Below are 12,068 nucleotides of genomic sequence, written 5' to 3'. Positions count from 1 at the left end.
GTTCAATCTGAAGAAGAGCCTTCCACTTTGTTCCCCTTTGTTGTAAAGTCTCTCAAGGATCCATTTTATTCCACCTCAAGACCCCTTTTTGATGTTCTACCCAATTAATTTTGCCCTGGGATAAAGATTCAAACATTATTTTTTCAACCCTAACCCATTTTTTATTACATTTCCATTTCAAGACGTTCGTCTGATCCTTTTCTATCTGCATAGAAGTAACAGAAGTGCATCTACTTTTTTTATTCATTTGTGCCTTCAAAATCTTTTTAAGTCTGTCAGACTCAGAGGACAGAATAATTAAATAGAAACGTATGTCAAGCATAAAGTTGTCAACAAGACTGAATTAAATTCTGAGGTAACAGACTCAGCATTGAATTTAAAAACGGCCAGATGTGTACCTCACCTTTAACAAACATTTCTTAACTTTACACATCATACGGCATCGATCAATGATTCAATGTTGAATATATCTGTGGCCTCACAAAAGTTTGGCAAAATAGTCCCATCAGAAAAATGAATTAGTGACTTTCCAGATGCTGTTCACTCTGCAACACTCTGCTCAAGATTCTTTTTCTGACTAGGGCATTTATTAATTTATGTTCTGTTGTATAATTTCTCAACATTGAATTCTACATTGATGGCTCGTGCTGACTTGGGCGTTTTGTAAAACAATAAAATCCGCACTCTCATCTGTAATACATCAATATTTCCATGGTTTCTATGATATCTCATGTGTACTTTGCCTCTGGTTCCCATGGGTTCTTTAGGGTGAACAAATCTTGTGGCCTGCATATTCATTTTATCTTTTGGCTACACATTATTCGGCTACATAGTATACATGAGTGAATGGAAATGAGCTACTGATTAATGCATCTGAAAAATAGTCTCCAATTTGTTAATGGAGGTGTCAGTAGGTATTTTTTACTCATTTAGATTTGCTAATAGCTTTTTGCACCAATGTGTCACTACACATTCAAGTGGTTTTACTTGAGCTTTTAATAAAACTAGTAAAAAAAAAAAAAAAAAAGATTTGTTGGGTGCCTTTACAAAGTCACTCCCATTATGTCACTCAGCCACTTAGTGCCTTTTTAAATAAAACTCTGAGCCACCTTGCGACATGTTTTCAAAAACATATTGAGCAGTCATAGTTGTTCAAATAAAAAAAAAAGGTTCGGTATGTCCCGCTCTGTGGTAAAAATGTGACGGGAACACTTGAAGGAAATTGTTGAATGTCTCTCATGGCTGCACAGGTGGGAAAATGATAAGGTGTTTGTACTTTGTCCTACAAAATTTGCACAAGATAAGCTGACTTGTGTGGGTGAAAATGTGTTTGCTTTGATCTGCGCGTTTCTTTCTTTTCTTTATTTATCTATTTAACTTTTGGGGTGAATGTGTTTATGTGCCGTGGCTGCTACTTACATGTGTTTGCTCATTCTGGTGCTCTCTGCAATAATAGAAGCTGTCCTGCAGCACGCTGTCTGCTGTTTGCAGCCGAGAAGCTGTCATAAACAATCTGCTTCAGCAAGCATGGCAGTGGCGGAGGCTCCAGACAGACTCGCGCTAAATACATCAGCCCATCTGTTTAATGCACTCGCATTAAGATAAGCAATGGATATCCCCGTGTGACATTTTGACAGCAGCATGACGTGTTGGGAAGGGAAAGTGACCCGTGACTCTGCATGTGACATTGAGCAATCATACCAAATGGTGTCAATTAAATTAAAAAAAAAATATTTGAAAAAATTAGTCATTTTTTTCAGCTTTCAATTATACTCACATATTGCGTCAACGTGTAAAGAAACAGACTCACAGTAACGTGTTCTCATGTAAATACAACACAATTGCGCAATCAAACTGGGCAGTGGTTCAGTAACAAAATTGGGCAGCAAGCAGTGTTAATTATTGACACTTTTTTTTTTGTGCATTTTGATGGGCGAGGTTAATAAATACAGGATATATTCTCAACAAATCCTCAAGGGCTGGCTGCGTAAAAAGAACCACATGCAACCACAACAGCCTGGCTCCTCCTCATCATGCTGGTCACACACACTCCTGTGGGAAGGCAATCCACAGTTGAGCAAGTCAGCCAGCAACCAAAGAAATTAAGTCTTCAGATAGGAGAAATTCAAAACTTTCATACAGCATGAAATGTTTTTATTTTTCATCTAGCCTACTTCAGGCAAGAGCACTTGATATTGCCGTGTATGTACAGCAGATTATCTTTTCTTTTTGCTGCGCTCCCCAATGGAAACAAAACATTAGTTCTCTATTTACTCCATTCATTTTCCTAACCCAAAACGCCCACATGCGATATAATGAATTGCTTTCCGCCGGGGGCCATTAATTGTTATGGTTTTCCCAAAGCACATTTGCAGTCTGCACATCTATATGGGTTCATAATGACATAGAGTATATTGCTTTAAAGTACAGTACAAGAAGATGAAAATGTTAAGGGACATTTTCTTGCATATGGTGCATTTATATCGCATTTGTTTAGACCTAGAGGGGGGGGGACACTACAGCTCAAAAGTGTAACATCATTTCAAACCTAAATTATATATTTCTATTCTCCTGGCCTCTTTCAGCCACTTTTTTTTGTGTATTGTATCAGAGAACAGTGTGTTGCCAAAGGCTCCCAAGAGTCTACATATTTTGCACAGTGCCTTTGTCACTCCTACCATTCACTTGCTAAAAATGTGCGCTCCCTATTTTCTCTTCATTCTTCATTTTACAACACCACAGACACATCTTGCTCTGAATAGCCAGTAGCCTACATGTTATATCATGTGAGGAACAAGATGGAAATGAAGGAAAAAGAAATGTTTGCACTTTAACCTTTTGTACAATTCTCCGCACAGGTTGCTAAAGATGAATGTTTGCTTCACAAATGTGCACTGTAACTGGATTTCTTCAGTTTATTCAAATTTGGCACGCAGGCACTGAGCCTTTTTGTGCATTAATTCAACTCCATTTCATTTTGTTGTATTATTTCAATTTTTACTTTCCTTATTGTTTTAATAATTTGGCAATCAGAGGTCTCCAATTGGCATGGCACTGAATCGCTCCCTTTTGCAACAAAAGCGTGGATTTTTTTAATTGCTGTTACACAAAACAAAAACAATTTATTTGTATCTTATTGGTCAAAATACCATTGGATCACAATTGACAGTTGCTTTTCCTCAGTTACTTATAAAGATCAATCACGACTCCAGCTTTAATGACTTGTATTTGTTATATTTAGCATGAATATGAGTGACATAGACTGGGCTGTACAGTAATAGCGAGGAATACATAGTTGCCATGTCAAAGTATTGTGTTGAAGAAGTGTAAGTGACAAGTGTATTACGCCTTGGACAAATGTCAAACGTTGAACACGTCATGAAGATAAACAACACCATCGGCTGTGCCCTTTCAGTCATGTGGGCAATTAATCATGCACTGCTTGATCACAGTTGCTAATATTCAGGCTCAGTTAGGTGTCAAGTTGAAGCCTGATGGCAATTTAAATGTATTCCAATATATCTCCTTCTTACATCTCCATAATTTTATTGATACTCAAATGTCATGTTTTTTTTTTGTTTCATATGATTACTGGACTCTTATGTTCCATTTTTTTCATCTCAGGTCATCATGTTACTTGCTATTACAGTATGTTTCTTTATCGTGTTTCCAACTATGAAATTGATTCTCTTCATATCCTATTTGTGAAAATATTTCTCTAAAGATGGATGGATGTAATTATAGAGTTGGACTAGATGGTTGATGATTTGCAGCAAGTGGCTGAAAGAGTGCCACCCTGAAAGTTGGCATTAAGGGTTCACAAGGAAACATTCCAAATCATTTTTAGAGGTGACAACAACAGAGCATCAGTTGTAACACAGAAGCAAGATGTAACAGTCTGAGTCATTTTCTAATTCTCTGCGTTGGCAGGAAGCGCCATAATCCAGAGGCAGCCGATGTTAACACCGAAACATTAGTTAATACCTGAGAAGCAAACATGCTAAGTGCTTATTGCCACAACACAAATAAATCTAACCGCCATAAGCCTCATTTGGTATTGCTGGGCCACGAGCATTTCTAATTCCTGCACACGCCGCCAGGTATTACTGAATTGGAGAACAATGCTAAATCCCCTTCAGCGAACCCCAGTCACTGCAGAGCTTTAGCACAGCTTGTGTTCCCATTAGTCTTCCACAATACAGATGCACACACACACACATACACACATACAAAAATGTGCATCATGATTCTCATTAACCCCTGGAAGCCCTTGTGTTGCTGCAAGAGAGACCCCTAATTTGTCAGCCTGCTGTGGATCTTTAGCAAATAGAGTTCACCTCTAATTACTTCTGGACTTCCCTAAGCAAAATCATTCGTACAGTTTGTGTGTGCTTATTCGATAAGTGCTCTATTATGCATCATTGGCTGAGTTCAAATGCAAACATTTAGGTGTTTGCATGTATTTTTTTGGAAAGGCTGTGCTCGTGTTCCTTATTTGATTTATTTTTTTTGCAAATAAAGACTGGCTGCGTAGAGCTTCTTTCAGAGGATACCCCTCAGGCAGGATTATATCGGCTCATGGCTGCTCCTCCATGTTAATTTTGCCATCTGACCCAATCCAAGGACTAGACCACCTTTAACTTAAAGTCAATTGGGTTAGAGACCCTGAGCAGATACTGAAGGATGATGGGCAAACACCTATGGCTAGAACTTTCTCATAGTATACACCTAATTAGTATTTTTAATGAGTCTTTGAGCCTATCCCTGTCATCCTCAACACCACATTGGCTTCAGACCGCCATTCAGAACATATTGTCTCTCAGCATGACAGAGTTTAGGGCTGACGAAGGGGTTGGAGGGCAGTGGAGGGAGTGATATTATGGGCTTCTGTTGCCAGATTGGCAGCAAATCATCTTTATGAGCGTTGAACGAGGGAGAGAGATGGAGGCTCATGATTTCTTCCTGACGTCTACAGGGGAAATGACTAAAGCCCGTCCAGAGTCCTGCAACAACTAGTGATTCACGGATTGCTCCGTGACCGACCCGCAGTGCGGTGCAGTCTCGATGAGGAAAACATAAACTCCCTGGGCCTTTTTATTATGCGCCATTCTGGTGTGTTTTATTGTCCCCCCTTTCCTGATTCGGTTGCTCTATTAAAAGACGGTATGCATGTAAAATCCTGCAAATGAATTTTTGCATAACATACAAAGTATGAAAATCGGAGAGTCACTGCTTGTTTTTGCTCGTATCTGTCGACCATTTTAACATCAACAGCTTTAATATATGGATGTAGATGCAGAACATACTCAACTGATTTTATATTGCATATAGCGCATCTTTATATATAGAATCTGATTAAATTAAAAAGTTGACCTTCGCCTGGCTGGTGACCAGTCCGGGGTATGCTCCCAATCACCTCTGACCTCAGCATCAAGTCATGAATACAAATGCTTGTTTTCGCTCATGCTAGCATTCATTGATGCCAGAATGTTAAACGTCAAATTTAAATACTGCATAGGATCCACAATATTTTTGTGAGTCTATGCAGGCACTACCACTTGCAGCATATAGTAGGTATACAACGATCTACCCAATTAGTGCATACAGGGAAGAAGATAAATAGCCACTGCAACCTATTATTTGTTAACACACTGCACAATTTTACTACTTGGAATTAAATGCATCCAAAATTGTTTTGACAATCAGATAGGCTGCAGGTGTCCAACTGATTGGCAGAATGACATCAATTCGAAATCAATAAGGATTTGGAGTCCCTTTGACACCATCAGTATATACCCACTAACCATAATGCCTGAATTCCCAGTATGGTAGACACTTGAATAGTATTTTAATTGCATATCGAATGAAAGTGATTCACACTAGATTAACCACGGGGAATTATTAATAATCCACTTCAATTCAAAGTGACAACCTTCTCACAAATTCCATTATCCTGTCTTGGGGGATAATTCAAGTAAAAATAAATGTAGTAACCATAGAGTTTTTTTTCAAATTATTTATCTCTAATCAAAATCTGTCTTTTCTTGCCGGTTTCTGAGAGTGCTAATTTTTTTAACTCCCCCCCACAAAGACTAGAAGATGGTCCCAGTCATTGATTACTAGATGAGCTAAAGCACTAGTAAATCAACACCTAATTGCATGCAGATTGTCAGTGCAAATTAAATTAAAGCTGTGCTTTGTGACGTGTCCAGAACACTCATGCACGATTCATTCTGAGTCCATTGCTTTGGCACATGAGAAGAATCCCACCGGGAACAAAAAAGTAAGAATTGTATTTAACAAAAAAAAAAGAAACAATTCTTAGATTCTTGTTGCTCTGCATGTATAAAATACATGCATGCTGATACTCCCAAACGCAGATGCTTTCTCCCTCCAAGGTAGTATAAATGTCAGAGCTGGAGGCTTATGATTTATGCTCCTCTGAGCAGATTTAGTCTCGGCTGAAGCTTTACTGAATCATGCTGCTATAACTGATGTGACCTGAAGCGCAGTCAATGGGTCAAACGGGAAGAGAAAAAAAAATAAAAAAGCTGATAACATTTTAATTAAATGAAAAGAAGTAAAAAAAAAAAAAAAAAAATATCTGTTTGGTTCAGAATGTTGAAAAAAGGCATTTCAATGATGTCTACTTGGCATCAGGCAGACATTCTGTCGCTGAAAGCCCCTTAGATGTTTGACATTGAGACAGCGACACAGAGAAGCTGTAATAAGATTGGCCAAAAAACCCTACAAACATCTCGAATTTGGATTGGCAACTGCTCAACTCACTGTAGGTATTCAGCCAACTTTCTTACGCTAATTACAAATATTTCTGTCTGCATTCAAATTTGTACAGTTTTTGACTTTGAACATTGTATTCTAATACATCTCGTCATTTCTACAGCTTTTAGTTTAACTTCCCTTTTACTCACTGTCCCTTTCAAATCACCTTGTCATTGGAAGGTACAGTACATGAATTCATTTGTCCCTACGGGCACTGTGCCTTTCCAAAACTGTTGGATCAAAACCAAAAAAAGAACGCCAGAAGAGTTCTACCTGAGGATGTTAGTTATCACATGTAGCCCATAAAAGCAGCATAGACCCAGCTGCTATATATAATAAGAGAATCACAGCTCGTGTGTTTACGTTGAGTAAATGAGTCGCATCTGAAAACATATTTTCTTTCATGCATCTTCTAAGACATGAAGAAAGAGCTCATAAAAAGTGACATATGGAGAGGTGTTAACGATGTATGAGAGAAATGAATAGATAGAGAATATAATAAAGCACACACTTCTACACCCTTAGGCATTTGGAGATGGATTCCACTTGTACACCATGCATCTACAAATAGAAGCAAAGAGTTAGCACTTATTTGTCTGAGAGAAACAACTCATTTTTACATCCAGCTGAAACTCCTGTGTCATACCAAGTGCAAATGCATTTTCTCACTGACTTCAATATTGCATTTTCACAAAACTCATTTCAAATTTAGAGACGTTTTGGCACCTTATCATTGAGATAAATTGTCATTTTGGCCACCACTGGCTGTAGTGCATGATTTGAAATTGGATGGTCTGTGCCTTACACCTCCTGCTGATAGATCCATGTGGGCCAAGATTCATAATGTAACACTGCTAAAAGAGAGGCACATACAGGCCATAACATTATGAACCCCAAAATAATAGAAGTGAGGCAAACTTCCAACCAAATAAATGGATTATTTACTACTTATTTAATGACTCTGTCAAAACTGAGACCTATAAGATTCCAGTACAGTGTGTCTTGTTTGATTCTGAGTTGTATCTGATGGAACATCTGTTCATTTTGTGTGTCAGCCTGTCCAATCCTGTCTTTGAAACCACTTGGGAGTTGCTGTCGTGCTGCTCCAGGTGTACAGGTCAGCTTGCGTATCTGGCCCATTGCTAATTAGCAAGTGTCCCTTTACCCATTTGCAGACTAGTGAAAAAGAAAGTTCCAAAAGCTTTTGGAATTCATCGTGACATCAAATATGCTTTCATTTGACTGATTTTTGAAAATGACACTTTTACACTCATCATCTAAATTAGTTTGACCTATAAATCCTCTGAAGCCCGTTTCTGTAAATTCCCATCATATCATACACCTCTGTTTGAGATTGGAATATAATAACAGAGATGGACTAGTTCATGGAGATAACAGGAAAAAGTAGGTCATTGGAGGGGAGGGCATTAGGGCAAAATACAATTTTGTGAAAGACTGCTGCATTTGCTCCAGACAGTGATTAAAATACATTATAAATAAATAAATGAAAGCAAATGGAAAAGAGATTTCTTCCAGCTCCACCAGAGAGCAGAAAATGCAGATGGAGTGAGTCGCCCACACTAAGAGAGTCGGTCCATACCTCTTTGCAGCTGCTGGTACTTTTGACATTCTTCACTGTGTTCATGACCAGAGTCCACAAAAAGCCCCCAGATCCCAAAAGTTCTGTCCAAAAAGCCCACTCGACAACACAGTAGAAGCATTGTGTGTGGAGTTCTTCCGTCATTAAATAAAGATTGCAATATTGTCGGTGGTCTGGAAAAGAACACAGAATGTTCCGACCTTATTATTCATGCAAGCTTGTTTAACACGTTCTCAATGTGTCATTTGTGAATTATGCATTAGTTTATGCATTTATGCATAAAAGTTGTGAACCGTGGCGCTGAGATGTTAAACACATTTAGAAGAGAGGTCAATGTGGCAGCAGCATTAGCAAAGTCACAATGAAGCCAACATTTTGTTCAGTGGCTGAGATTTAGTTGATTTGCCAAAGTGATTTTAGGTTGCCTGCAGCCCTATTACATTTTCATTGTAGCCAACTCTCTTTAGCTCCAGAAATGTTCCACCAATGTAAATTCATTTGAGAAACAGCCAAAGCCTCTATGCCTCCGCTCTCAAATGTTGGCAGTCAGCGTGACACGTTTCCTACTTCTTATTTTGCCCACATTTCAAGTTATTTACCTGACTCAAAGTGTCAATAAGACTTTGGTCGACAGCCATTTCCATTTGCCCTCATTCTCCTTGTCTCTCTCGCCCTGTTCTTTCAATGTTTTTATCAGACTCTGTTTGGCTTTTCTTACTGCCCTTGAAATACCTGTGTTGCTGTCTTGGGAAAAGCCTCACATAACATGCCCTAAACATACAGAATTATTTTCAGTACTTGAGACATTGGCAAATCTCAGGGATGATCAAATAGTCTGCATTCACAAATGCATCAGAAGTCAAACTTTTTTTGTAATATCATTGGTACTGAATGGGGGATTTTTGGTAAAAATGGCAAAAGTATTGAGAGAGTGAGAGAGAACGCCTCTTATCCCAAGTAGAAACAGGCCAATATTAATTTGAAGAGGTGGTAATGGCCACGTATAGACTATTGCTTTCATGGGCTTTTTTTTTTTTTTGACACTAATGCTTCTCCACACGGTTCCTTTTATCCATTTAAAATACACTTCATCTCCATTAACACCCTCCCCCTTGTCATTCATTATCTTGCCCCAAGTCTCCTTTTATAGATTTACACAGCGTCTCTTTATGTGTAGTATTGAACGATCCGAATCCAACAGATTGGTCCCTAGGAGTAAAAGCATTGAGCATTCACAAGATTGCATATTTTTGTTTCTTTGGAACAGAGAGTAAGTTTATAGTTGATTGAATTTCATGAGATATTTCTATACAAGGTGTTTTGCAAAGTTGGTTTTTCCAGCGGTTTTATTGACTTGAATTAGCTGGTCGCAGTAGACCAACAGATTCATTATTTATTTCTTTTTTTGACTCTGTGACTGCTCTTGTGACAATGCATAATATATTGATGCAGCCAACTATCCAAGGCCTCTACACACTGTCACAAACATGCACACGATGCAAAACAATAGTCTCCACTCTAAATCTGACCCTCACACACCGGTGCACACAATACGATGGGCCGTGACAGAGAGCTATGGACTGCGTCTACTTGCTTTGGCAGACCACATTTCTCTCAGCGTGAAACCTAATGTAGTGGAAGAAATGAGTGTGTTTGTTGCTTTATGTGTGTTTAGATCATCGTGATAAGACTCTTACTGTCCTTGTAGAAGCAAAAAAAAAAAACATATTGCCGCTTCCTTTCATGGTGACTTGGAAATGGTGACAGCAATACAGAATATTCTTTTGACCTCTTTCATTAGACTGCAAAATATATACACAAAAAATGTTTATTGAGCTTTTATACAACAGGCTTTTGGACTGTGTATGTAGGTTTTTGTAAGTATTTAATTCGGTATTCATACTTTCTGGGACATTTTTGTCTGGTGTCTGAGATGTGTCTAATATAAAAAGTTTCCTTGGTTCAATAAAGGAGGGAAATATTGTTCTAAATATGTAGAATATGCATTGAAGGTCGCGTCGTCATGGTTATGTGCGAAAAGAAAAAACATGAAAAGAAATTATTTCTTTTTATAATCTGTCATTTGATGGATTATTCTTACAAAACCAGCATTAGTCAAACAGCAATATAATACAACTTCTCAAGACACAATGAAGAGATTTTTTCTTCCTTTCAAAGAGCCATGCTTCTATTTACAAACACTACACTCAACTAAACTCAACCATTCTTCCGGTAAAAAACTAGAATTATCTAAAGTCATTGATGATATTGTTCATTTGCTCCATTTAAAAGAATATGCTCGCCAAAAAAGTAGTACTGAAGCTTAAACTTCAATGCAGAAAGCGTTGAAGATGTTATTATATTATGGCTTTAGCTCAAAAATGTTTACAAAGTGCATTTGAATAGAAAGAGTGTTTTTTTTTTTTTTTTCAAACAGATTAGCATTCTAAATTATGCACTTCAATAGCCATCAAACACAAAGTAGTCAGAAGACGTCTTAACTGCTTTTAAAATGCACTTTGTTCCACATTATCATGCTTGCTCCTTGAAAGCTTATTTACCAGCCATACTGTACACTGGGACAGATACTTGCCTGAATTTTGAAGACTTCTATTGCCCCCCCCCACCCCCCCCCACCCCATTGTTGGTTCCCTGGGTGTTGATATCTATTCTCTCTTCACAGCAAAATGTGATGAGGCTCTGGCCTCCTCTTTGCCGCACACAGCCTTCTCCAGCTCATCTGTCTTCTCAAATGGATATGCACCTGGATATGCCAAGCTTAACAGGCGAGGAGGTAAGGCTGACACACACTCACAGAAACCTGCACTGCACTTGCCATCAAAGTACACATTGCTGGATTTTTATTTCAACTGTTGTGTTTTCTCGCTCAAATGCATTCCATGTATAAATTGTGAAATTATCTCGTCACCCAAGACGGAAGCTCAATTCCCAGATAAAGAGAGGAAAAGACCAGACCCCCCCACCCCCCTCTGCCTTAATGATGATTTAATCAATATTTTTTCATTCCATTTGGCATTTAAATGAAAATGAAATGAACCTTTGAATGAGTGCATTGGTTAACAAGTAGTGCAGCTGTGGTTTCTATTCTTTCTTTGTTTAATCCAAACTACTCAGGGGTTGAAGTTAGTTTCGGAAACCACGCAATCATGTACATGATATATATATATATATATATATAATATTGACTAAAACATTGCAGACCCTCAAACTCAGTCCATGTAAATATTTCAGTGGTATCTTCCTCCTGATGGAATACAACAGGACTTTTCAAATGTATGCAGATGATCATAACAATAGAAGTAATGTTAAGTTTTATTAAAGAAGTCCAGTCAAAAAATTTTCTCAACAATAAAGCAATAAAATTCACCCATTTTAAATTATCTTAGGGGCGCCATTTTGAACATTTCTGTTGACTGCAAATAACATCACAAAGCCTAAGGGTTCAGCTCTAGTGGGTCATACAAACAACTTCATGCAAGTGTATTCTTATCCCGTATAGATTTTGGATTTAACAAAGAGGCCAAGCATGAAATTGTAGCAGCTAATCCTTTATATTCTATTTCCTTTTTTTTCTTCTTTTTACTTTACTCATTCAACTGTGTCTTTCCATCACCACCACTCACTTTCCATTTTCTGAAGTTACATTCTCGATCCTACGCTTCCC

General features: G+C 38.1%; 1 protein-coding gene across 2 annotated transcripts in view; it reads left to right on the top strand.

Moving 5' to 3' along the window:
• Positions 1 to 12,068, top strand: part of cntnap2a (contactin associated protein 2a) — a 134,776-nt gene that overhangs the window by 39,185 nt on the left and 83,523 nt on the right. For both annotated transcript variants that reach the window (XM_085939472.1, XM_085939471.1), the window contains exon 2: positions 11,067 to 11,177. In XM_085939472.1, the coding sequence (XP_085795598.1) occupies positions 11,067 to 11,177 (111 nt within the window). The remainder of the gene's footprint in view (positions 1 to 11,066; positions 11,178 to 12,068) is intronic.

Source organism: Syngnathus leptorhynchus, chromosome 19 (genome assembly GCF_054491065.1).
Source record: "Syngnathus leptorhynchus isolate UIUO chromosome 19, UIUO_Slep, whole genome shotgun sequence".
Taxonomy (NCBI): Eukaryota; Metazoa; Chordata; class Actinopteri; order Syngnathiformes; family Syngnathidae; genus Syngnathus; species Syngnathus leptorhynchus.
Note: the sequence above shows the minus strand (reverse complement) of the source record. Positions and strands in the feature narration are given on the sequence as shown.